Genomic DNA, 26,957 nt, shown 5'->3' with positions numbered 1-26,957 from the left:
TTTTGTGATGGTTTTAAAGAATATGTTTTAATTGCGTGTTTTTTTGTTAAATACACAGCTCCTCCTGAAGGAGAACTTGATGCAGAACTAAGGAAAGTCCTTGTATTGCGTGCTGGAGTCACAATGAGACTTTATGTGCCGGTAAGAGGACGTCCACCTCCAAAGATTACATGGTCTAAAGTGGGTGCCAACCTAAGAGACAGACAAGGATTAGATATCAAATCAACTGATTTTGATACCTTCCTGCGCTGTGAAAATGTAAACAAATATGATGCTGGAAAATACATCCTCAGTCTGGAGAACAGCTGTGGCAAAAAGGCATACACTATTGTTGTAAAAGTCCTTGGTAAGTGTCAGGGGTTTCCCCATTGTAGTATATTTGTTAACTTTTAATCATGTTTTTGGTTGGTTGGTTTTGTTGTTTACTAAATCAAATGTGGGGTTGTTGTGTTTATCTAGATACTCCAGGCCCTCCAGTTAACCTGATTGTAAAGGAAGCATCTAAGGATTCTGCCCTGATTACATGGGAACCTCCGCTAATAGATGGTGGCAGTCCAATCACAAATTATGTGGTTGAAAAACGCGATGCAGAAAGAAAGTCATGGTCCACAGTAACAACAGAATGTCCAAAGACAAGCTGCAGGATAACTAACTTAGAAGAAGGCAAATCCTACTTCTTCAGGGTTTTTGCTGAAAACGAATATGGCATTGGTGACCCCTGTGAAACTCGTGATGCTGTTAAAGCTTCTGGTAAGAAAACTTAATCCATTTTGCCTAATTTGGTATTCAGATAATTTTTAGTTTTAGCTCAAATGGACACTTACTATGCTTTTCTTCCTTCTAGAAACACCTGGACCAGTTGTGGATCTAAAAGCTTCAGCTGTAACAAAATCATCATGCAATTTAGTATGGAAAAAACCTATCAGTGATGGTGGAAGCCGTATTTTTGCATATGTTGTTGAGGTCCTCATTGGTGAAGATAAATGGCAAGAAGTCATGCGGGCAAAGAACCTCCATTTTTCAATGAGAGACCTAAAAGAAGGACAAGAATACACTTTCAGAGTGAGAGCCCAAAATGACGCTGGATATGGAACTCCAAGAGAGCTTACAATTGTGGCAAGAGATGATGTTGGTAAGAAGCAAGATCATTAATTCAGTGCTTCACTTAGCCAAATTATATTTCTTTATGCAGTGGGTTGACTGTGGCTGGATACCACATGCCCAGCAAGCCATTTTACCACTCCCCTTCCGCAACTAGACAAGGGAGAGAAAATGTAACAAAAAGCTTGTGGGTCAAGATAAGGACAGCAAGAGATCACTCACGAATTACCATCATGGGAAAAACAGACTTGACTTAGGGAAAAAAGTTCAATTTATTACTCATCAAATCAGGGTAAGATAATGAGAAATAAAACCAAACCTTAAAAACACCTTCCCTGCACCCCTCTCTTCTTCCTGGGCTTAACTTTACTCCTGAATTCTCTAACTCCTCCCCCCAGGTGGTGTAGGGGGAGGGGAATAAGGGTTGTAGTCAGTTCATCACACATTTCTGCTGCTCCTTTCTTCTCAGAGGGAAGACTCCTCATACTCTTCCTCCACTGCTCCAACAGGGGTTCTCTCTCAGGGGTTACAGTTCACCACTAACTTTTCCAATGAGAGTCATTCCCATGGTCAGTAGTTCTTCACGAACTGCTCCAGTGTGGGTCTCTGCCACAGGGTACAGTCCTTCAGGAACAGTCTGCTCCTGCGTAGGTCCCCTGCGGGGTCACAACTCCTTCAGCAAACCTGCTCCACCATGGGTTCCTCTCTCCACGGGGCCACAGGTCCTGCCAGGAGCCTGCTCCAGTGCAGGCTTCTCACGAGGTTGTAGTCTCCTTTGGGCATTTGCCTGTTGGGTCCTCCATGGTTGGCTGCAGGTGGATATCTTGGTGTCTGCATAGCTGTTTCTCTTTTATCTTCTCACTCCTCCCTCTCCAGCTGCAAGTTACTTAGACAGTAACTTATTTCCCCCTTCCTAAATACATTCTAGGGGTGCTCCCACCGTTGCTGATGGCACTTAGCCTTGGCCAGTGGTGGGTCCATCTTGGAGATGGCTGGCATTGGCTCTATCAGACATAGAGGAAGCTTCTAGCAACTTCCCACAGAGCCCACCCCTGTAGCCCCATATACTACCAAAACCTTACCATGCTAAACAAATACCATTTTATGCGTACCGTCATTACTGTGCATACATACAAATCAGATGCCTTTTAAATAGCATCTTAATTTTATTACAGAGTTTATACATAGTTGAATAATCATTGTTTCTTTTTTTTTATTTTTACAGTGGCACCTGATCTTGATTTAAGAGATCTACCTGATTTGTGCTATACAGCTAAAGAGGGTAGCAATTTCCGTCTTAAAATCCCAATTAAAGGCAAGCCTGTCCCATCTGTAACTTGGAAGAAAGGTGAAGACCAGGCACTTACTGAGAGTGGAAGAGTTGCATTTGAGTCTACAGCAGTTAACACCACACTTGTAGTACATGACTGCCAGAAAGCTGATGCTGGAAAATACACCATAACTCTGAAGAATGTTGCTGGCAGCAAGGAAGGCACTATTTCTGTGAAAGTTGTTGGCAAACCTGGCATACCAACAGGTCCAGTGAAATTTGAAGAAGTCACAGCTGATGCCATAACCTTAAAGTGGGGCCCTCCAAAAGATGATGGTGGTTCAGAAATCACCAACTATGTCCTAGAGAAGAGAGATAATGTAAACAATAAATGGGTGACTTGTGCCTCCGCAGTGCAGAAAACCACATTTAGAGTTACAAGACTTCATGAAGGAAATGAATATACATTCAGGATCAGGGCTGAAAACAAATATGGAGTAGGTGAAGGTCTTAAATCTGACCCTGTCATTGCAAAACATCCATTTGGTAAGTATCTAATTTTAAAAATTGAAAAACCCCATGTGGTTTAGGGGTGATGTTTAATGTTTCTTCATTTTTTAAAATGCTGTTTAGATGTTCCAGATGCTCCTCCACCTCCCAACATTGTTGCTGTGCGGCATGACTCTGTAGCTTTAACTTGGACTGATCCAAGAAGAACTGGAGGCTCACCAATCACAGGTATATACCCAAAAGCCTCCTCATATTTCAGTCCTTAATAGGTCTTTCTCTCTGTCAAAGGGTAAGATAAAACTACCAGGTGTTTATGCTTTAAATTGATTGATTGATTGTTTTACTGTTTTACTACCTATTTTTTATCCATGATGAATTTTTAAAACTTTAAATTTAAAGTTAGGACTGAGAAACAACATTTTTTTCACAGAGCCAAAAAGTCTAAAGAAACAAAACCAAACTCACCTATATCTTACATTACTTGGGTCCTTAAAATTAGCAATTTGCATTTACAAACATCTCATTGTTGCTATTAGATGCATCTGTAGTGTATGGCCACATCCATTTCTTAATCTGTTTTTCAATGTTCCTCTTGCACAATGCCTATGTGACATGCCATACAGGCAGTATGATGTGTCACAATGCTGTGAGAAATGAAGATTTCTAGAAAACCCCTCATATTTTAATCACACTATTTTTCTTCTAGGTTATCACATTGAAGTCAAAGAAAGAAACAGTCTTCTGTGGAAGAGAGCAAATAAAACACCAATTAGAATGAAAGATTTCAGAGTGACAGGATTAACTGAAGGTCTGGAATATGAATTCAGAGTAATGGCAATCAACATGGCTGGAGTAGGTAAACCAAGTCTGCCATCTGAACCAGTTGTGGCACTTGATCCTATTGGTAAGTCATCAGGAAAGTAAAAAGGCAAATTCTGAAATTTGAAATAAGTTTTGTTTGACAACTATTTATTTTCTTTTTCTTTTAGATCCCCCTGGGAAACCTGAAGTTATCAATGTAACCAGGAGCTCAGTAACACTCATTTGGACAGAACCAAAATATGATGGTGGACACAAATTAACTGGTTATATTGTTGAAAAGCGTGATTTACCTTCAAAGAATTGGACAAAAGCTAATCATGTGAATGTTCCAGACTGTGCATTTACTGTAACTGACCTCACTGAAGGCTCCAAATATGAGTTCAGAATTAGAGCAAAGAACACTGCTGGAGCTATCAGTGCTCCATCTGAATCCACAGAAACCATAATATGCAAGGATGAGTATGGTATGTAGATGACATTAAAAATTTAGAATTTTATTTGAATAATTAATACAATTTTTTTTTTTTTCCTGTTTTCTCATTATAACGTTTGGGGTTTTCTGTTTGTTTGACAGAGGCACCAAGCATTGTTATTGATCCTACTTTGAAGGAAGGTTTAACAGTAAAAGCAGGGGACACCATTACAGTGTCTGCTATTAGTATCCGTGGCAAACCACCTCCAACTTCAGCATGGTCAAAAGCTGGAAAAGATTTTAGACCTTCAGAGCTCGTGCACATTGAAACCACACCAACTTCTTCTACTCTGTCTGTCAAATACGCAGCCAGAAAAGATTCTGGAGAATACACAATTACTGCAACCAATCCTTTTGGCACTAAGCAGGAGAGCATACATGTGAAAGTTTTAGATGTTCCAGGACCTCCAGGACCTATTGAGATCAGCAATGTTTCAGCAGAAAAAGCAACTCTTACATGGTCACCTCCTGCAGAAGATGGTGGATCACCAGTCAAATCATATGTTCTTGAAAAGAGAGAAACTAGCAGACTGCTCTGGACATTGGTTGCTGAAAATATTGAAAGCTGCAGGCATGTTGTTAGCAAGCTCATTCAAGGAAATGAATATGTTTTCCGTGTCTCAGCAGTAAATCAATATGGCAAGGGTGAACCAGTACAATCAGAACCAGTTAAAATGGTGGATAGATTTGGTATGTAGAACAAGCTAAGAGGTTCTGGTGTGCTTTCATTAATCTCTGAAGACTTGATATTTGTTTTAACTACATTTTTCTTCCTTAAAAGGTCCCCCAGGCCCTCCTGGAAAACCAGAAGTAACAAATGTGACGAAAAATACTGTCACAGTTACCTGGAAAAGGCCAGTAGATGATGGTGGAAGTGAAATCACAGGTTACTATGTGGAGAGAAGAGAAAAGAAAGGTTTAAGATGGGTCAGAGCAACAAAGAAACCAGTTTCAGATCTTAGATGCAAAGTAACTGGTCTCCTGGAAGGAAATGAATACGAATTCCGTGTCAGTGCAGAAAACAGAGCAGGAGTTGGACCACCAAGTGATGCTTCAAAATCAATCATGTGCAAGGATATTGCATGTTAGTATCATGTCTTTTCTTTTTTGTGGGTGGGTAGCATGGTTAGAGAGGACATTCAGACAGTGTAAGAGTGAATTCCTGGGTAATGCAATGTTTTATCTTTTGCTCACTTTTCAGACCCACCAGGTCCACCTGCAAACCCAAGAGTGACTGATACTACAAAGACAAGTGCATCTTTAGCCTGGAGCAAGCCCCACTATGACGGTGGTCTTGACATCACTGGCTATATAGTGGAGCATCAAAAGGAAGGAGAAGAAGAATGGGTAAAAGACACAACAGGGACTGCTTTAAGAATCACTCAGTTTGTTGTTGCTCATCTGCAAACAGGAGCCAAATACAATTTCAGAATCTCTGCCATGAATGCTGCAGGTGTGGGTGAACCAGCAATAATTCCAAGCGTGGAAATCAAAGACCGTGAAGAAATTCCTGACTTTGAATTAGATGCTGAACTAAGAAGAACACTTGTTGTTAGAGCTGGATTAACTATTCGTATTTTTGTGCCAATTAAAGGGCGTCCAACTCCAGAAGTTACATGGACAAAAGATGATGTTTCTCTCAAAGGACGTGCCAGTATTGAAAATACAGATTCTTTTACGCTCTTGATTGTCACAGAGTGCACCAGATATGATGCAGGGAAATACGTAATGACTCTTGAAAATGCTGCTGGTAAGAAAACTGGCTTTGTAAATGTAAAGGTCTTGGATACACCAGGTCCACCAATAAACCTTAAGCCTAGGGAAATAACGAAAGACAACATCACTCTCCAATGGGATATGCCTCTAATAGACGGTGGTTCACGTATAACAAACTATATTGTTGAGAAACGTGAATCGACTAGAAAAGCATATTCAACAGTCACTACCAACTGCCAGAAGTGCTCCTTCAGGATTACTAATTTGGCTGAGGGGTGTGAATACTATTTTAGAGTGCTGGCTGAAAATGAGTATGGTATTGGTGAACCAGCTGAAACCACGGAGCCCATAAGAGCTTCTGAGGCACCATCCCCACCTGAGAGTCTTAATATTATGGATATAACACGGAACTCAGTTAGCCTGGCTTGGCCAAAACCAGAACATGACGGTGGCAGCAAGATCACTGGGTATGTAATTGAAGCACAGAGGAAAGGAACAAACCAGTGGGCACACGTCACCACTGTAAAAACACTGGACTGTGTAGTAAAGAATCTAACTGAAAATGAAGAGTATACTTTCCAGGTTATGGCAGTTAACAGTGCTGGAAGAAGTGCCCCAAGAGAAAGCAGGCCAGTTATTATCAAAGAGCAAACAATGCTACCAGAGTTTGATCTCCGGGGTATCTACCAGAAAACAGTCATTGCCAAAGCTGGTGATAATATAAAGATTGAAATCCCTGTGCTTGGTCGTCCAAGGCCTACTGTGACTTGGAAGAAAGAAGATGAGATACTTAAGCAAACACAAAGAATAAATTATGAAAATACTGCAACTGCTACTATACTAACCATCAATGAATGTAAACGAAGTGATAGTGGTCGATACCCATTATCAGCTAAAAATATTGTTGGAGAAGTTAGTGAAGTAATCACAGTTCAGGTTCATGACATACCTGGACCACCTACTGGACCAATAAAATTCGATGAAATTTCATGTGACTCTCTATCATTCTCATGGGAGCCTCCTTTGAATGACGGTGGTGTACCAATAAGCAACTATGTTGTGGAAATGCGTCAAACTGACAGTACTACATGGACTGAACTGGCAACCACAGTGATACGTACTACATTTAAAGCCATTCGTCTCACTACTGGAGTTGAGTATCAGTTCCGTGTTAAAGCTCAAAACAGATATGGAATTGGTCCAGCCATTACTTCAGAGTCTGTAGTTGCCAACTACCCATTTAAGGTACCTGGGCCTCCTGGAACTCCTCAGGTGATAGCAGTCACCAAAGAAACCATGACCATTAGCTGGAATGAGCCAGTTACTGATGGTGGAAGCCCAATTTTGGGGTATCACATTGAAAGAAAAGAACGAAATAGCATTCTTTGGCAGACTGTAAATAAAATGCTGGTATCAGGCAATATCTTTAAATCAACTGGACTTACTGATGGCATTGCATATGAATTCCGTGTTATAGCAGAAAATCTGGCTGGGAAGAGTAAGCCAAGCAAGCCATCTGAGCCTATGTTTGCCCTAGACCCAATAGATCCACCTGGTAAGCCAATACCTCTGAACATTACAAGACATGCAATTACACTGAAGTGGACTAAACCAGAATATAATGGTGGGTTTAAGATAACTGGCTATACTGTTGAAAAAAGAGACCTTCCTAATGGCCGTTGGCTAAAAGCTAATTTCAGCAATATATTAGAGACTGAATTCACTGTAAGTGGCTTGACAGAAGATGCTGCCTATGAATTCCGTGTGATTGCTAGGAATGCTGGGGGTGCTGTTAGTCAGCCCTCTGAGCCATCAGATGCAATTACTTGTAGAGATGACATTGAAGCACCAAAGATAAAGGTAGATGCTAAATATAAAGACACATTAGTGCTGAAAGCAGGTGAAGTTTTCAGACTTGAGGCTGATGTTTCAGGCCGCCCTCCACCAACTATGACATGGACAAAAGGAGAAAAAGAACTTGAAGACACAGCAAAATTAGAAATTAAAATAGCAGATTTCTCTACTGCTCTCACCAATAGAGACTCTTCAAGAAGAGATGGCGGTGCCTACACACTTACTGCAACAAATCCTGGTGGCTTTGCTAAGCATATCTTCAATGTTAAAGTTCTTGATAGACCTGGTCCCCCAGAAGGACCTTTGGCTGTGTCTGAAGTCACTGCAGAAAAATGTGTGCTGTCATGGCTACCTCCACTGGATGATGGAGGAGCAAAGATTGACCATTATGTGGTTGAAAAACGTGAAACCAGTAGACTGGCATGGACAGCTGTAGCCACAGAAGTTCCAGTAACTAAACTGAAGGTTACTAAGCTGTTGAAGGGCAACGAGTATGTGTTCCGTGTTATGGCCGTTAACAAATATGGAGTTGGTGAGCCTCTGGAATCAGAGCCCATTCTTGCAGTAAATCCATATGTGCCACCTGATCCACCTAAAACACCTGAAGTTACAGCAATTACAAAAGATTCTATGGTTGTCTGTTGGGGCCATCCTGATTCTGATGGTGGGAGCCCAATAATTAACTATATCGTGGAACGTCGAGACAGGGCTGGTCTACGGTGGGTGAAGTGTAATAAACGGGTTGTTACTGACTTACGTTATAAAGTGTCTGGACTGACAGAAGGTCATGAATATGAATACAGAGTCATGGCTGAAAATGCTGCTGGCATCAGTGAGCCAAGCCCAACCAGTCCATTTTATAAAGCTTGTGATACTGTATTTAAGCCTGGTCCCCCAGGTAATCCTCGTGTTTTGGACAGCAGCAAGTCTTCAATTACAATAGCATGGAACAAACCAGTATATGATGGTGGATCAGAGATCACAGGTTACATGGTTGAGATAGCACTACCTGAAGAAGACGAGTGGAAGATTGTAACTCCACCAACAGGTCTAAAGGCCACTTCTTTCACCATCACTAACCTAAAAGAAAATCAAGAGTATAAAATACGAATATATGCTATGAACTCTGAAGGTCTTGGAGAACCTGCTCTTGTTCCTGGTACTCCAAAAGCTGAAGAGAGAATGCTACCTCCAGAAATTGAACTTGATGCAGAGCTGCGTAAAGTTGTCACTATTAGAGCCTGCTGTACTCTACGGCTCTTTGTCCCAATTAAAGGAAGACCAGCGCCTGAAGTAAAATGGACAAGAGAACATGGAGAATCTTTGGATAGAGCAAGCATTGAATCAACAAGTTCTTATACTCTACTTATTGTTGAAAATGTAAATAGATTTGATAGTGGCAAATACATACTGACAATTGAAAACAGCTCAGGTAGTAAGTCAGCATTTGTGAACGTCAGAGTTCTTGATACCCCAGGGGCACCTCAAGATTTGAAAATAAAAGAAGTTACAAAGTCATCAGTTACACTCACATGGGAGCCTCCTCTCATAGATGGTGGCTCTAAAATAAAAAATTACATTGTTGAAAAGCGTGAATCAACAAGAAAAGCTTATTCAACTGTTAATGCAAATTGCCACAAGACCAGCTGGAAAGTCGATTCACTGCAAGAAGGCTGCAACTACTACTTCAGAGTCCTAGCTGAAAATGAGTATGGAATAGGCCTTCCAGTTGAAACTTCAGAATCTGTAAAAGTATCAGAAAGACCACTTCCACCCGGGAAAATAACTTTGCTGGATGTGACAAGCAATAGTGTATCTTTATCTTGGGAAAAACCTGAACATGATGGTGGTAGCAGAATTCTGGGCTACATTGTAGAAATGCAAAGCAAAGGCAGTGAAAAGTGGTCAACTTGTGCTACAGTAAAAGTTACTGAAGCCACTATCACAGGATTGATCCAAGGTGAAGAATACACCTTCCGTGTTTCAGCTCAGAATGAGAAAGGTATCAGTGATCCTCGTCAGCTGGGTATACCAGTTGTTGCAAAAGACCTTGTGATTCCACCAGCTTTCAAATTACTGTTTACCACTTTCAGTGTTCTAGCAGGAGAGGACTTAAAGGTTGATGTTCCTTTTGTTGGTCGACCCAAACCAGCAGTGTTTTGGCATAAAGATGATATTGCATTGAAGCAGACTACAAGAGTAAATGCAGAAAGTTCAGAAAATAACACAGTGTTAACAATAAAAGAAGCATGCAGAGATGATGTGGGGACATACTTAGTTAAACTTACAAACTCTGCAGGTGAGGCAACTGAGACCCTAAATATTGTTGTCCTTGACAAACCAGGACCTCCAACTGGACCAGTAAAAGTAGATGAAGTAACAGCAGATAGTATCACCATTTCCTGGGAACCACCTAAGTATGATGGTGGTAGCTCTATCAATAATTACATTGTAGAAAAAAGAGACACCTCGACCACAACTTGGCAGATGGTGTCAGCTACTGTTGCAAGAACAACTATAAAAGCATGTCGATTAAAGACTGGATGTGAGTATCAATTCAGAATCGCAGCCGAGAATAGATATGGAAAGAGTACCTATCTTACTTCAGAGTCAATTGTAGCCCAGTATCCATTTAAAGTTCCTGGTCCACCTGGAACACCTTTTGTAACAAACGTCTCAAAAGACAGCATGATGGTACAGTGGAATGAACCAGTCAATGATGGTGGCAGCAAGATCATTGGGTATCACTTGGAGCGCAAAGAAAGAAACAGTATTCTCTGGGCTAAACTGAATAAAACACCTATTCCAGATACCAAATTTAAGACAACAGGACTTGAGGAAGGTCTCGAATATGAGTTCAGAGTTTATGCAGAAAACATAGTGGGCATTGGAAAGGCAAGTAGAGCATCTGAATGCTATACTGCACATGACCCATGTGACCCTCCGGGTCGTCCAGAACCTATAATTGTCACAAGAAGCTCAGTAACACTTCAATGGAAGAAACCTGTATATGACGGTGGAAGTAAGATCACAGGTTATGTTGTTGAAAAGAAGGAGCTACCTGATGGTCGTTGGATGAAAGCAAGCTTTACAAATGTCATTGATACCCAATTTGTAGTAACTGGTCTAGTTGAAAACCAGAGGTATGAGTTCCGTATTATAGCACGAAATGCTGCAGGTGTTTTCAGTGAACCATCTGAGAGCTCAGGGGCAATTACAGCAAGAGATGAAGTAGAACCACCTCAGATAAGTATGGATCCAAAATACAAAGACACAATTGTAGTGAACGCTGGTGAGTCATTCAAGCTTGAAGCTGATGTTCATGGCAAACCAATACCTTCCATTCAGTGGTTAAAAGGCGATCGTGAGCTGGCAAACACTGCTCGTATGGAAATAAAAAGTACTGATTTTGCAACAAGCCTTAGTGTGAAGGAAGCCATTAGAGTTGACAGTGGTCAGTATGTATTACTGGCAAAGAATGTTGCAGGTGAAAAGAAAGTTCCTGTTAATGTTAAAGTTCTTGATAGACCTGGACCACCAGAAGGACCTGTTGAGATTACAGGCGTTACTGCTGAAAAATGCATGTTGTCATGGAAACCTCCACTACAAGACGGTGGTAGCGATATTTCACACTATGTTGTAGAAAAAAGAGAAACCAGTCGCTTAGTGTGGACGGTCATTGATTCAAATGTGCAAACCCTAAATTGCAAAGTTACAAAACTTTTAGAAGGAAATGAGTATGTTTTCCGCATCATGGCAGTCAATAAATATGGTGTTGGTGAGCCTCTCGAGTCTGAACCAATACTCGCGAAGAACCCATTTGTAGTGCCACTTCCACCAAAGGCACCAGAAGTAACCGCCATTACCAAGGATTCTATGATAGTCGTATGGGAAAGGCCAGCCTCAGATGGTGGTAGTGAAATCCTAGGTTATGTCCTTGAAAAACGAGATAAGGAAGGTATTCGCTGGACAAGATGTAACAAACGCCTGATAAGTGAACTGCGATACAGAGTGACTGGGCTTATAGAAAATCATGATTACGAGTATAGAGTTTCAGCTGAAAATGCTGCAGGTCTTAGTGAGCCAAGCCCACCTTCAATTTACTACAAAGCATGTGATCCTATTTACAAGCCAGGTCCACCCAATAATCCTAAAGTTGTGGATGTTACAAGATCTTCAGTTTTCCTTTCATGGGGTAAGCCCATCTATGATGGTGGCTCTGAAATTCAGGGATACATTGTGGAAAAATGTGATGTAAGTGACAGTGAATGGGCAATTTGTACCCCTCCAACTGGAATTAAGAATACTCACATGGAAGTAGAAAAATTGGTGGAAAAACATGAATACAAATTCCGCATATGTGCAGTTAATAAAGCAGGAGTTGGAGAGCATGCAGATGTTCCTGGTACTGTTGTTGTGGAAGAAAAGATGGAAGCGCCAGACCTTGACCTTGACATGGAATTAAGGAAGATTGTAAATGTGAGGGCAGGAGGTTCCTTAAGACTGTTTGTTCCCATCAGAGGTCGTCCAACACCTGAAGTAAAATGGGGTAAAATGGATGGTGACATCAGAGAGGCAGCTATTATTGATACCACTAGCAGCTTTACTTCCCTTGTTCTAGACAACGTTAACAGATTTGATACTGGAAAGTATACTCTGACTTTAGAAAACAGCAGTGGAACAAAGTCTGCATTTGTCAGTGTAAGGGTACTGGATACCCCAAGTGCACCTGTTAATTTAAAAATCAGAGAAATTACTAAAGACTCTGTTTCACTTTCGTGGGAGCCTCCTCTCTTGGATGGTGGAGCAAAAATAAAGAATTACATTATTGAAAAGCGTGAAGCAACAAGAAAGGCATATGCAGCTGTTGTAACAAACTGCCATAAGACTTCATGGAAAGTAGATCAACTTCAGGAGGGCTGCTATTACTTCTTTAGAATCTCTGCTGAGAATGAGTATGGAATTGGCCTCCCTGCAGAAACCAGTGACCCAATCAAAGTTGCTGAAGTTCCACAGCCTCCTGGGAAAATAACAGTGGATGATGTCACAAGAAGCAGTGTCTCACTAAGCTGGGAAAAACCTGAACATGATGGTGGCAGCAAAATCATACAATACATTGTTGAAATGCAAGCAAAGGGTAGTGAGAAGTGGTCAGAGTGTGCTCGTGTGAAAACTCTTGAAGCAGTCATTACTAACCTAACTCAAGGGGAAGAATATCTTTTTAGAGTAATGGCTGTGAATGAAAAGGGTAAGAGTGATCCTAGAGCACTTGCAGTTCCAATAGTTGCCAAAGACCTGGTGATTGAACCTGATGTAAGACCTGCTTTTCATAGTTATAGTATCCAAGTGGGACAAGATCTGAAAGTAGAAGTACCAATTGCAGGTCGACCTAAACCAACTGTAACCTGGGTAAAAGATGACCAGCCATTAAGGCAGACAACAAGAGTCAATGTTAGTGATTTGACTGACCTCACTATACTGAATATTAAAGAAACTAGCAAAGAGGACAGTGGCACTTATGAAATCACTGTGGCTAATGTTGTTGGGCAGAAGTCTGCTTCTGTTGAAATTATAACTCTAGATAAACCTGACCCTCCAGTAGGACCTGTGAAGTTTGATGAAATAAGTGCAGAAAGTATTACCCTATCGTGGAATCCCCCAGCTTACACAGGCGGCTGCCAGATCACCAACTATATTGTTCACAAGAGAGATACAACAACCACTGTCTGGGAAACTGTTTCAGCTACCGTCGCAAGAACTACACTGAAGGTGACTAAACTGAAAACTGGTTCAGAATACCAGTTCAGAATATTTGCTGAGAACAGGTACGGGCAGAGCTTTGCACTGGATTCTGCACCAGTTGTAGCACAGTACCCCTACAAGGAACCAGGACCTCCTGGCACACCATTTGTGACAATTGTTACAAAAGACTCCATGGTTGTACAGTGGCATGAACCAATAAATGATGGTGGCAGTAGAGTGTTGGGCTACCATCTTGAGAGAAAGGAGAAAAACAGCATTTTATGGGCTAAAGTGAACAAGACTATTATTCAGGACACAAGCTTTAAGACAACTAACCTTGAAGAAGGAATCGAATACGAGTTTCGAGTTTCTGCAGAAAATATTGTTGGTGTAGGCAAAACAAGTAAAGTGTCTGAGTGCTATGCAGCTCGTGACCCATGTGATCCTCCAGGTCGCCCAGAAGCTATAATAATAAAAAGAAGTTCTATTACTCTACAGTGGACCAAACCAGAATATGATGGTGGAAGTAAGATTACTGGTTATATTGTAGAAAAACGTGACTTACCAGATGGTCGCTGGATGAAAGCTAGCTTCACAAATATCATTGAAACTCACTTCACTGTAACAGGGCTTACTGAAGACCAAAGATATGAGTTTAGAGTAATTGCAAAGAATGCTGCAGGTGCCATAAGCAAACCTTCTGACAGTACAGGACCAATAACAGCAAGGGATGAAGTTGAACTTCCACGAATTTCAATGGATCCAAAGTACAAAGACACAATTGTTGTAAATGCTGGTGAAACATTCAGACTTGAGGCTGATGTTCATGGAAAACCACTGCCAACTATTAAGTGGTACAAAGGAGATAAAGAGCTTGAGGAAACTGCTAGGTATGAAATCAAGAACACAGATTTCAGTGCATTAATAATTGTAAAAGATGCTATTAGAGTTGATGGTGGACAGTACATTTTAGAAGCCTCTAATGTTGCAGGAACAAAGACAGCAACACTAAATGTAAAAGTCTTGGACAGGCCAGGACCTCCAGAGGGCCCAGTCCAAGTGACAGGAGTCACAGCTGAAAAATGTTCATTAGCATGGGCTCCTCCTCTTCATGATGGTGGCAGTGATATTTCTCACTACATTGTAGAGAAGAGAGAAACTAGTCGCCTAGCATGGACTGTTGTTGCTTCAGAGGTTTTACCTACAATGCTGAAAGTAACAAAACTCTTGGAAGGAAATGAGTATGTTTTCCGTATTATGGCAGTTAACAAATACGGGGTTGGTGAGCCATTAGAATCTGTGCCAGTAATGATGAAAAATCCATTTGTGGCTCCTGGACCACCAAAGGCCTTGGAAATTACTAACATTACAAAGGATTCTATGACTGTCTGCTGGACCCGGCCAGACAGTGATGGAGGTAGTGAAATCATAGGTTACATTGTAGAAAAAAGAGACCGAGCAGGCATCAGATGGATAAAATGCAATAAACGCAGGATTACAGATTTGCGATTAAGAGTTACAGGCTTAACAGAAGATCATGAATATGAATTCAGAGTTTCTGCTGAAAATGCTGCTGGAGTGGGTGAACCAAGTCAAGTGTCTCCTTACTTTAAAGCTTGTGACCCCATGTTCAAGCCTGGCCCACCTACAAATGCCCATGTTGTGGATACAACCAAAAGTTCAGTTACACTTGGCTGGAGTAAACCTATTTATGATGGTGGTTGTGAAATCCAGGGGTACCTTGTAGAAATCTGTAAAGCTGATGAAGATGAATGGTCACTTGTTACTCCACAGACAGGTATACGTGCCACTCGGTTTGAAATCAAAAAGCTTACTGAACATCAAGAATATAACCTACGAGTGTGTGCCCTCAACAAGATTGGTGTAGGAGAGGCTGCATCAGTTCCTGGTACTATTAAGCCTGAAGATAAACTTGAAGCTCCAGAACTTGATATTGATTCAGAGCTAAGGAAAGGGATAGTGGTTAGAGCTGGTGGGTCTGCTAGAATTCACATACCATTCAGGGGACGACCAACACCTGACATCATGTGGTCTCGAGAAGAAAGTGAATTCACAGAAAAAGTTCAGATTGACAAAGGCATAAATTACACACAACTTTCAATTGACAACTGTGATAGAAATGATGCTGGCAAGTACATTCTTAAGCTGGAGAACAGCAGTGGTTCTAAATCTGCATTTGTTACGGTGAAAGTCTTGGACACACCAGGAAGACCTCAAAACTTAGTGGTAAAGGATATAAAGAAGGATTCTGCTGTATTATCTTGGGAACCACCCATTATTGATGGTGGTTCAAAGATAAAGAACTATGTAATAGACAAGCGTGAGTCAACCAGGAAGGCATTTGCAAATGTAAGTGCTAAGTGTGGCAAGACAAGTTTCAAAGTTGAAAATCTTACAGAAGGAGCAATTTATTACTTCAGAGTTATGGCTGAAAATGAATTTGGAATTGGTGTTCCAGCTGAAACCAAAGATGCTGTCAAAGCCTCAGAGCCACCTCTGCCCCCTGGGAAAGTAACACTCACTGATGTGACTCAGAGAAGTGCATCTCTTACATGGGAAAAACCTGAACATGATGGAGGTAGCAGAATTTTGGGATATATTGTTGAAATGCTGCCTAAAGGAACAGAAAAATGGAGTGTTGTTAGTGAGACCAAAACATGCAATGCGGTTGTGTCTGGTTTGAGTCCAGAACAGGAATATCAATTCCGTGTGATTGCCTACAATGAAAAAGGCAAAAGCGATCCCAGAGCCCTTGGAATTCCTGTGATAGCTAAAGACTTGACAATTGAGCCAAGTTTCAAACTGATGTTTAATACCTACAGTGTACAGGCTGGAGAAGATCTGAAGGTAGAAGTACCATTTATAGGTAGACCTAAACCAACTATTACTTGGACAAAAGATGAGCAGCCACTGAAACAGACAACCAGATTACATATTCAGGACACATCAACATCAACTATCTTAAATATTAAAGAAAGCAACAAGGAAGACTTTGGTAAATATACAGTAACAGCAACAAACACAGCAGGTACAGCAACAGAGCAGCTGAGCATAATTGTACTGGAAAAGCCTGGCCCACCACAAGGACCTGTGCGCTTTGATGAAGTTAGCGCGGATTTTGTTGTTTTATCATGGGATCCACCTGATTATACTGGTGGCTGTCAGATAAGCAACTACATAGTAGAAAAGCGTGACACAACCACTACCACGTGGAGCATTGTGTCAGCAACTGTTGCCAGAACAACTATCAAAGCAACAAAGCTTAAAACAGGTTCTGAATACCAGTTCAGGATTTCTGCTGAAAACAGATATGGGAAGAGCGCTCCTTTGGATTCTAAACCAGTTGTTGTGCAATACCCTTACAAGGTGCCTGGGCCACCTGGAACCCCATTTGTAACAGCAGCTTCCAAGGACCATATGATCGTAGAATGGCATGAACCAGTTAATGATGGAGGAAGCAAAGTTCTAGGCTACCATCTTGAACGTAAAGATAAGAATAGCATTCTTTGGACAAAACAAAACAAGTCACTCATTGCAGATACCAAATATAAAACAGATGGCCTTGAAGAAGGTCTTGAATATGAATTCAGAGTTTCTGCTGAAAATATTGTTGGCATTGGCAAAGTCAGCAAAGTATCAGAATTGTATGTTGCCCGAGATCCTTGTGACCCACCTGGCTGCCCAGAGGCTATTGTTGTTACAAGAAATAATATCACACTGAAATGGAAAAAACCAGAGTATGATGGTGGAAGCAAAATAACAGGATATATTGTAGAAAAGAAAGAGCTACCAGATGGTCGCTGGATGAAAGCCAGCTTTACAAATGTGTTGGAAACAGAATTTACAGTAAGTGGTCTTGTTGAAGACCAACGATATGAATTTAGAGTAATTGCAAGAAATGCAGCAGGTTGCTTGAGTGAACCATCTGAAAGTACAGGGCCCATTACTGCCAGAGATGAAATTGAGGCACCAGGGGCTTCACTGGATCCTAAATACAAAGATGTCATTGTTGTTCATGCTGGAGAAACCTTTGTTCTTGAAGCTGATATCCATGGCAAACCTATTCCTGACATTACATGGTCAAAAGATGGTAAAGACCTTGAAGAAGCAACCGCAAGAATGGAAATCAAATCTACCATTCAGAAAACAATTCTTACCGTCAAAGACTGTATAAGAGTAGATGGAGGTCACTATACTCTTAACCTCAAAAACGTTGGTGGCACAAAATCCATACCAATCACTGTTAAAGTGCTTGACAGACCAGGACCTCCAGAAGGACCTTTGAAGGTTACAGGTGTCACTGCAGAAAAATGCTACTTGGCATGGGCACCACCTTTACATGATGGCGGTTCTAGTATCTCACATTATATCATTGAGAAGAGAGAGACAAGCAGGCTTTCATGGACACAAGTAGCAACAGAAGTGCAGGCTCTTAACCACAAAGTAACCAGACTCCTTGCTGGCAATGAGTACATTTTCCGTGTAATGGCAGTGAACAAATACGGAATTGGAGAACCCTTGGAATCTGAGCCAATTGTGGCTCGTAATCCATACAAACCCCCTGGTCCTCCTTCAACACCTGAAGTTTCAGCAATCACAAAAGATTCAATGGTGGTAACGTGGGGTCGTCCAGAAGACAATGGGGGAGCTGAAATTGAAGGTTACATACTTGAAAAACGAGACAAAGATGGTATCCGGTGGACCAAATGCAATAAGAAAAGGCTGACGGACTTGCGATTCAGAGTAACAGGTCTTACTGATGGGCATTTCTATGAATTTAGAGTTTCTGCTGAAAATGCTGCAGGGGTAGGGGAACCCAGTGAGCCATCCATTTTCTATCGAGCTTGTGATGTATTATATCCACCAGGTCCACCAAGCAATCCGAAGGTTACAGACACTTCCAGGTCATCAGTTTCCCTTGCCTGGAGTAAGCCTATATATGACGGTGGTGCTCCAGTTAAGGGATATGTAGTAGAAGTAAAAGAAGCTGCCGCTGATGAATGGACTACCTGCACCCCACCAACAGGCCTACAAGCAAAACAGTTCACTGTAACAAAACTTAAAGAGAACCAGGAGTATAACGTCCGCATCTGTGCCATCAACTCAGAAGGAGTAGGAGAACCTGCTACTATACCTGGTACAGTCATAGCAGCAGACAAGATTGAACCTCCTGAAATTGAACTTGATGCAGATCTCAGAAAAGTAGTCACTGTACGTGCTAGTGGTACATTACGCCTGTTTGTCACCATCAAAGGAAGACCAGAACCTGAAGTTAAATGGGAGAAAGCAGAAGGAAGAATTAGCGAGCGAGCTCAGATTGAAGTCACCAGTTCCTATACAATGCTGATCATTGACAATGTGAATAGGTTTGATAGTGGTAGGTACAATCTTACTTTAGAGAACAACAGTGGAAAAAAATCAGCTTTCGTTAATGTCAGGGTGCTTGATACACCTAGTGCTCCTATAAACCTGACAATCAGAGAAGTGAAGAAAGATTTTGTAACATTAGCCTGGGAACCACCACTTATTGATGGTGGAGCTAAAATTACCAACTATGTAGTTGAAAAGCGAGAATCCACAAGAAAGGCATATGCCACTGTTACAAACAACTGCATTAAGAATTCCTTCAAAGTTACCCAACTACAAGAAGGATGTAGTTATTACTTCCGTGTTCTAGCAGTAAATGAATATGGGGTTGGTCTACCAGCAGAAACACCGGACCCAGTTAAGGTTTCTGAACCACCTTCGCCACCTGCGAAGGTCATTCTTGTTGATGTGACTCGCAATTCTGCTTCAATTAAATGGGAAAAACCAGAGAGCGATGGTGGTAGTAAAATCACTGGTTATATAGTAGAAATGCAAACTAAAGGAAGTATAAAATGGAGTGCATGTACACAGGTGAAAACCTTAGAAGCAACAATAACAGGCTTAAGTATGGGAGAAGAGTACAGTTTCAGAGTGATTGCTGTTAATGAAAAAGGAAAAAGTGATCCAAGAGAGCTTGGTGTCCCAGTCATTGCAAAAGATATTGAAATCCAGCCATCTGCTGAGCTCCTTTTCAATACATTCACTGTGAAAGCTGGAGATGATCTTAAGATTGATGTGCCATTCAGAGGGCGACCTCTTCCAACTGTTAGCTGGAAGAAGGATGGGAATCCCTTGAAAGAGACAACCAGAGTAAATATTCATACTTCAAAGACTTCAACTTCACTGTCCATCAAGGAAGCTTCAAATGAAGATTTGGGACATTATGAATTACATCTTTCAAATACTGCTGGATCAACAACAGCTTCTTTAACTGTAGTTGTCCTTGACAGACCAGGACCACCAACTGACGTGCATATTGACGAAGTTAGTGCTGATAGTGTAACTCTGTCTTGGAAAGCTCCAGTATATGATGGTGGGTGCCATATTAGCAATTATGTTGTGGAGAAGCGAGAAACCACCACAACGACGTGGAGTGTAGTATCTGCAGCAGTTGCAAGAACATCAATTAAAGTATCTCAACTCACCACTGGGTCTGAATATCAGTTCCGTATTTGTGCAGAAAACCGCTATGGGAAAAGCACTTACACGAATTCTTCTTCTGTTGTGGCAGAGTATCCATTTAAGCCTCCAGGACCACCAGGAACTCCTCATGTGGCACATGCAACTAAAGCTTTCATGATTGTAACTTGGCAGGTACCAGTTAATGATGGAGGTAGCAGAGTACTAGGATATCACTTGGAGCGTAAAGAAAGAAGCAGCATTCTTTGGACAAAAGTCAACAAAAGCCTTATATCTGATACACAAATGAAAGTTACAGGACTTGATGAAGGGCTGCTGTATGAATATCGTGTTTACGCTGAAAACATTGCTGGAATAGGCAAATGCAGTAAGTCATGTGAGCCAGTTGCTGCAAGAGATCCATGTGATCCTCCTGGTCAACCAGAAGTTACTAATATTACAAGAACATCTGTCTCACTGAAATGGACTAAACCAGAATATGATGGTGGGGCTAAAGTAACAGGTTATATTATTGAACGCAGAGAGATACCAGACGGTCGGTGGCTGAAATGTAATTTTACTAATGTACAAGAAACATATTTTGATGTAGGTGGACTTTCAGAAGACCAGAGATACGAATTCCATGTGATTGCAAAGAATGCTGCTGGACTTTTCAGTCAGCCATCTGAATCAACTGGACCTGTGACTGTAAAAGATGATGTGGAGGCTCCAAGAATTATGATGGATGCCAAATTCAGGGATGTTGTAGTTGTGAAAGCTGGAGAAGTGTTTAAGGTCAATGCTGATGTTGCAGGAAGGCCAATACCGGTGATTTCGTGGACAAAAGATGGCAAGGAGCTTGAAGGAAAAGCTAGAGTTGAAATAGCCTCAACAGATTACACTACTGCAATAACCATTAAGGACTGTATCCGAGGTGATTCAGGACAGTATTTACTAACATTACAAAATGTTGCAGGAACAAAATCTTTGGCAATTAACTGCAAAGTGCTTGATAGACCTGGCCCACCTGCAGGCCCATTAGAAACACATGGCCTTACTGCTGAAAAGTGCCACTTATCATGGGGACCCCCTCAAGAAAATGGTGGTGCAGATATTGATTATTATATTGTAGAAAAACGTGAGACCAGCAGACTTGCATGGACCCTTTGTGAAGGAGAGCTTAGAACAACATCCTGTAAAGTGACGAAACTACTGAAGGGTAATGAGTATATTTTCAGAGTGATGGGAGTTAACAAATATGGTGTTGGTGAGCCTCTGGAAAGTGTTGCTGTCAAAGCCCTAGACCCATTTACAGTTCCAAGTCCACCTACATCTCTAGAGATCACCAGTGTGAGCAAAGATTCAATAACTCTGTGTTGGGCAAGACCTGAGTCTGATGGAGGAAATGAGATCTCTGGCTATGTAATTGAAAGACGTGAGAAAACTAGCTTAAGATGGATTCGTGTAAACAAAAAGCCAGTTTATGATTTAAGAGTGAAATCATCTGGTCTCCGCGAAGGATGTGAATATGAATTCCGGGTTTATGCAGAAAATGCTGCTGGCCTCAGTCTTCCAAGTGAAACCACACCATTGATTAAGGCAGAAGATCCAATCTTCTTGCCGTCTCCCCCATCTAAGCCTAAGATTATGGATTCTACAAGGTCAAATATCACAATCGGGTGGACAAAGCCGCTGTTTGATGGAGGTGCTCCAGTAACAGGATACACAGTTGAATACAAGAAAACTGATGAAACTGATTGGACCACTGCTGTTCAGAACTTAAGAGGCACAGAATACACTGTATCTGGATTAGTGTCAGGCTCTGAGTACGTCTTTAGAGTGAAATCCAGTAACAAAATTGGTGTCAGTGAACCAAGTGATGTCTCAGAACCTCAGCTGGCAAAAGAAAGAGAAGAAGAACCTGCCTTTGATATTGACAGTGAAATGCGGAAGACTTTGATTGTAAAGGCTGGTGGATCATTCACAATGACTGTTCCTTTCAGAGGCAAACCAGTCCCAAATGTAACATGGAACAAACCGGACACTGATCTCCGTATACGAGCAAGCATTGATACTTCAGATAGTTGCACATCTCTTACTATTGAAAAAGCAACAAGAAATGATTCTGGAAAATACACCTTAACATTGCAAAACATCCTGAACACTGCTACCTTGACTTTAATTGTCAAAGTTCTTGATACTCCTGGCCCACCATCTAATATTGCAGTAAAAGAAGTAACTAAAGAATCTGCTGTGTTATCTTGGGATGTTCCTGAAAATGATGGTGGAGCACCTGTGAGGAACTATGTTATTGAAAAACGAGAAGCTAGCAAAAAAGCGTGGGTCACTGTGACAAACAATTGTCATCGCCTGTCCTACAAAGTGACTGGCTTGCAAGAAGGTGCCATTTACTACTTCCGGGTTTCTGGAGAAAATGAGTATGGTGTTGGAGCGCCTTCTGAGACCAAGGAAGGCACAAAAATAACAGGTGAGTGTTTCTAAGAAAAATATTTTTTAATAGTTAAAGCAAAATGTGTCTCAAAATGTTTACTTCAAAATAATAGAAGCAGCTTTAAATCTATTCACAGTAAAAAGATATTTTTGTGCTAGGTATGTTTGTGGTTTTACATATGAAAAAGAGCTAAGAAATGCTTAAATTTTAATTTTGCTTGCATTTTACTTAAAATGTCTCTAATGTACAAATTATTTCAACACACATTTTCTCAATCCAGATGGTACACCTGTGTAATTGCTAATATAAAATGTAAATACTTGCTATATTATTTAATCTGTTGCACATTTTTTTCTCTCAGAAAAACCCAGCCCACCAGAAAAACTTGGAGTAACAAATGTCACAAAGGACAGTGTTTCTCTTTCATGGCTAAAACCAGAACATGATGGTGGAAGCAGAATTGTGAGCTATCTTGTTGAAGGTCTTGAGAAAGGACAGCAAAAATGGGTTAAGTTTGCAGTTGTAAAGACAAATCATCATGTTGTTCGTGGTCTTAAGGAGAATGTTGACTATTTCTTCAGAGTGTCTGCAGAAAACCAAGCTGGTTTAAGTGATCCTAAGGAACTATTGGTCCCTGTTACAGTTAAAGAACAATTAGGTATGTTTCCTGACATAAAACAAGGGTTGATACACATGAAATTGGATTCATATTTAAAAAGAATGAAATTTCTTAATGGTTTGAAAATGTTTTCTTTTTCAGAATCCCCTGAGATTGACATGAAGGGCTTCCCTCATAACACTGTATATATTCGAGCAGGATCAAACCTGAAAGTTGAAATTCCAGTTTCTGGAAAACCAGTGCCAAAGGTGACATTGTCTAGAGATGGTGCTCCACTGAAACCTACCATGAGATTTCACACAGAAACCACTGCAGAAAGTCTCATCATTAACCTTAAAGAAAGTGTGGCTGCTGATGCTGGAAGATATGACATTACTGCTGCCAACTCAAGTGGCACCACAAAATCATTTGTTAATATTGTTGTGTTGGATAGACCAGGTCCTCCTGTTGGTCCTGTTGTCCTTAGCGATATCACTGAAGAGAGCGTAATACTCAGATGGCAGCCTCCAGCTTATGATGGTGGTAGTCAAGTTACCAACTATATTGTACTGAAAAGAGAAACAAGTACTGCTGCTTGGTCTGAGGTGTCTGCAACTGTTGCTAGAACTGTTATTAAAGTTATGAAGCTCACAACAGGAGAAGAATACCAATTCCGCATCAAAGCTGAGAACCGCTTTGGCATCAGTGATCACATAGACTCAAAATGTGTGGTTGTTAAGCTTCCTTACAGTGAGTAATATGCTTCTCATGCTATAGGCCAATGTTTAAATGCTCTGATGTTGAAAATATTATTGTTAATAATTAAACACTTCTTTTTACTTCATCAGCTACCCCTGGACCTCCTTCCACACCATGGGTCACAAACGTAACCCGAGAGAGTATTACTGTTGGATGGCATGAACCAGTCACTAATGGTGGCAGTGCAGTCACTGGATACCACCTGGAAATGAAAGACAGGAATAGCATATTATGGCAGAAGGCTAATAAGACTCTCATTCGCACAACCCACTTCAAAGTCACCACAATCAGTGCTGGCCTTATCTATGAATTTAGGGTTTATGCAGAAAATGCAGCTGGCATTGGAAAAGCAAGCCATGCTTCTGATCCAGTCCTTGCAATTGATGCTTGTGGTATGTATGTCCTAGAAAATAAAGAAGCCCAACCATTTAAGTAGTGCTTTGTTTTTGTTTGGTTGGGGTTTCAGCTCCCCCCAATCCCCCCCGTGATATACTGTCATGTACAGTAAGCCAATATCCAAAACAGCTGTTATTCATTGGCAATACTGTGATGTTTCCTACTGCAGAACCACCAAGAAATGTTCGTGTCTCAGATATTTCGAAGACTGCTATCACTCTAACATGGCAGAAGCCAGCATTTGATGGTGGTAGCAAGATCACTGGATACATCGTAGAAAAACGTGATCTTCCAGATGGCAGATGGACAAAAGCTAGCTTCACCAATGTTATTGAGACTCATTTCACAATATCTGGTCTGACACAGAATTCCCGGTATGAATTCCGGATCTTTGCTAAGAATGCGATTGGTTCCATTAGTAACCCCTCAGATGTTGTGGGTCCTATCACATGTGTGGATACATACGGTAAGTGTTTTTGCAATGCTGTAACAGTACTATTTTGTGGTAGTAGCAGTAGGAAGCTTAAAGGCAGCGCTGTTTTGTGGAACCATAGTTTTTTAAATATGGAAGGCTACTTTACAGTGATTGATTCAATAAGCTTGAATCTATTTGGACATGATTGTAATGAACACCTTTGGCTGTATCTGTGCTCCTAAAGTCTCATCATAGAATAGAATCATAGAATCATAGACTCAACTAGGTTGGAAAAGACTTTTAAGATCAAGTCCAACCACTACCCCAGGACTGCCAAGACCACAACTAAACTATGTTGTTGAGGACCTCATCTATACTTTTTTTGAACACTTGCAGGGATGGTGATTCCACCACTTCCTTGAGAAAATCTTTATTTTTCAAGCAACAGAAGTCTACCCATGCCCCATGGCCAAAGGGGTTATACTTACATACGTGGTTGCCTTTTCTTGTTAGAATTAGTTCTAACTTGTTCTAGATTTACGATTTAAGTTATACATGCTATCTTTACTTCAGTCTGTATTTCTAAAATGCCTGTAATTAAATTGCTTAAGTAAATTTGCTTAAGTACAATTATTTTTGGCTTTGTTAAATACAAGTCTAAAATATGTATGTTTTAAACTTATTCTTATGTTTTTTAAGGTGCACCTGAAATCGATGTGCCACCAGAATATACAGAAGTGGTGAAATATAAAGCAGGAACTTCAGTTAAGTTAAAACTAGGCATCTCAGGCAAGCCTATACCCACAATTGAATGGTTCAAAAATAACAATGAGGTACAAACCAGTGCACTAGTGTCTATTGAAAACACAACAGAATTTGCTTCTATACTTATCAAGGATGCAACTCGGCTGAACAGTGGCACCTATGAATTAAAATTGAAGAATGCCATGGGTTCGGCATCAGCCCATGTTAGACTACAGATACTTGGTATGTCTTCAGATACAACTGTATTATACTGTTAAACAATAACTCAGTAATAAATACTTAACAGCTTTCTTCTGCCTACCACAGACAAGCCAGGACCCCCAAGTGGACCTATACAGTTTAAGACAGTCACTGCTGAAAAGATTACAATAATATGGAACCCGCCAGTGGATGATGGTGGTGCACCTGTAACACACTATGTTGTTGAAAAACGAGAGACAAGTCGGGTTGTATGGTCTTTAATTTCTGAAAAACTGGAGGGGTGTATCATAACTACAACAAAACTTATCAAAGGAAATGAATATGTGTTCCGTGTCCGTGGTGTAAACAAGTTTGGAGTTGGTGATCCACTGGAGTCTGAGCCTGTTATAGCTAAAAATTCATTTGGTAAGAAACATATAACTTATGCAACAGAATCATCTTGTGTATTATTTGTAAGTGGTATTTATCTACTCATGTATTTTTTTTACTCAGTTACACCTGGACCACCTAGTGTGCCAGAAGTCACAATGATAACCAAAAATTCTATGACCGTTGTCTGGAATAGGCCTACCGTTGATGGAGGCAGTGAAATATCAGGATATTTTCTTGAGAAGCGTGACAAGAAGAGTCTGAGTTGGTTCAAGGTTACTAAAGAAACCATTCGGGACACCAGACAAAAAGTAACAGGCCTGACTGAAAACAGTGAATATCATTTCCGAGTTTGTGCTGTCAATGCTGCTGGACAAGGGCCGTTCTCTGAAGCTTCTGACTTCTACAAAGCTGCAGATCCTGTTGGTAAGATACAACATGCAGTATTCCTAATTGGTTAGAAACCAATGGACGAGCAATTAGGATGGGATTGCACCAATGGAACTGAGGGCAGATTTTATTCCTCTTTGTGTTTAATTGTAAATATGGTTTCTATTTTGTCTCCCCCCATTCCCCATAAACTATCACTTACAGATAAGCCAGGCTCACCAACAAAGCTGAAGGTTGTGGATACAACCAAGACATCTGTCACCCTTGGCTGGGTTAAACCTGCTTATGATGGAGGAAGTCCAATTACCAGCTATGTGGTGGAGAAAAGAGAAGGTGAAGAGCAAGAATGGACTGTAGTCAGTACTAAGGGAGAAGTGAGAACAACTGAGTACGTTGTATCCCACCTTCAGCCAAGTGTTAATTATTATTTCCGCGTGTCTGCTATAAATTGTGCTGGACAAGGAGAGCCTATTGAAATGATGGAACCTGTTCAAGCTAAAGATATTCTCGGTACTGTACTTTTCAGTATTTGTTGTTTTTCTCTTTTGGTTTTTTGAGTTGTTTGTGGGGTTTTTTTTATTTTTTTGGTTTTTTTTCAAAGCATTTCTTATTTTACAT

The 26,957-nt window shown here is 40.9% G+C and overlaps 1 protein-coding gene across 3 annotated transcripts in view; it reads left to right on the top strand.

Moving 5' to 3' along the window:
* The window catches only part of TTN (titin), a 253,359-nt gene that overhangs the window by 201,965 nt on the left and 24,437 nt on the right, over positions 1-26,957 (top strand). For all 3 annotated transcript variants that reach the window (XM_061454518.1, XM_061454513.1, XM_061454512.1), the window contains 18 exons: positions 59-346; positions 460-750; positions 845-1,132; positions 2,327-2,917; positions 3,005-3,109; positions 3,588-3,785; positions 3,871-4,167; positions 4,278-4,865; positions 4,957-5,259; positions 5,377-22,482; positions 22,808-23,104; positions 23,207-23,794; positions 23,893-24,195; positions 24,369-24,665; positions 25,314-25,601; positions 25,686-25,985; positions 26,073-26,375; positions 26,544-26,849. In XM_061454518.1, coding sequence (XP_061310502.1) covers positions 59-346; positions 460-750; positions 845-1,132; positions 2,327-2,917; positions 3,005-3,109; positions 3,588-3,785; positions 3,871-4,167; positions 4,278-4,865; positions 4,957-5,259; positions 5,377-22,482; positions 22,808-23,104; positions 23,207-23,794; positions 23,893-24,195; positions 24,369-24,665; positions 25,314-25,601; positions 25,686-25,985; positions 26,073-26,375; positions 26,544-26,849 — 22,737 coding nt within the window. The remainder of the gene's footprint in view (positions 1-58; positions 347-459; positions 751-844; positions 1,133-2,326; positions 2,918-3,004; positions 3,110-3,587; positions 3,786-3,870; positions 4,168-4,277; positions 4,866-4,956; positions 5,260-5,376; positions 22,483-22,807; positions 23,105-23,206; positions 23,795-23,892; positions 24,196-24,368; positions 24,666-25,313; positions 25,602-25,685; positions 25,986-26,072; positions 26,376-26,543; positions 26,850-26,957) is intronic.

Source organism: Pezoporus flaviventris, unplaced genomic scaffold, assembly GCF_033815535.1.
Source record: "Pezoporus flaviventris isolate CSIRO_AGI_PZ_B2104156 unplaced genomic scaffold, CSIRO_AGI_Pfla_v1 ptg000001l, whole genome shotgun sequence".
NCBI classification, from domain to species: Eukaryota; Metazoa; Chordata; class Aves; order Psittaciformes; family Psittacidae; genus Pezoporus; species Pezoporus flaviventris.
This window is presented reverse-complemented; position numbering and strand designations above follow the sequence as displayed.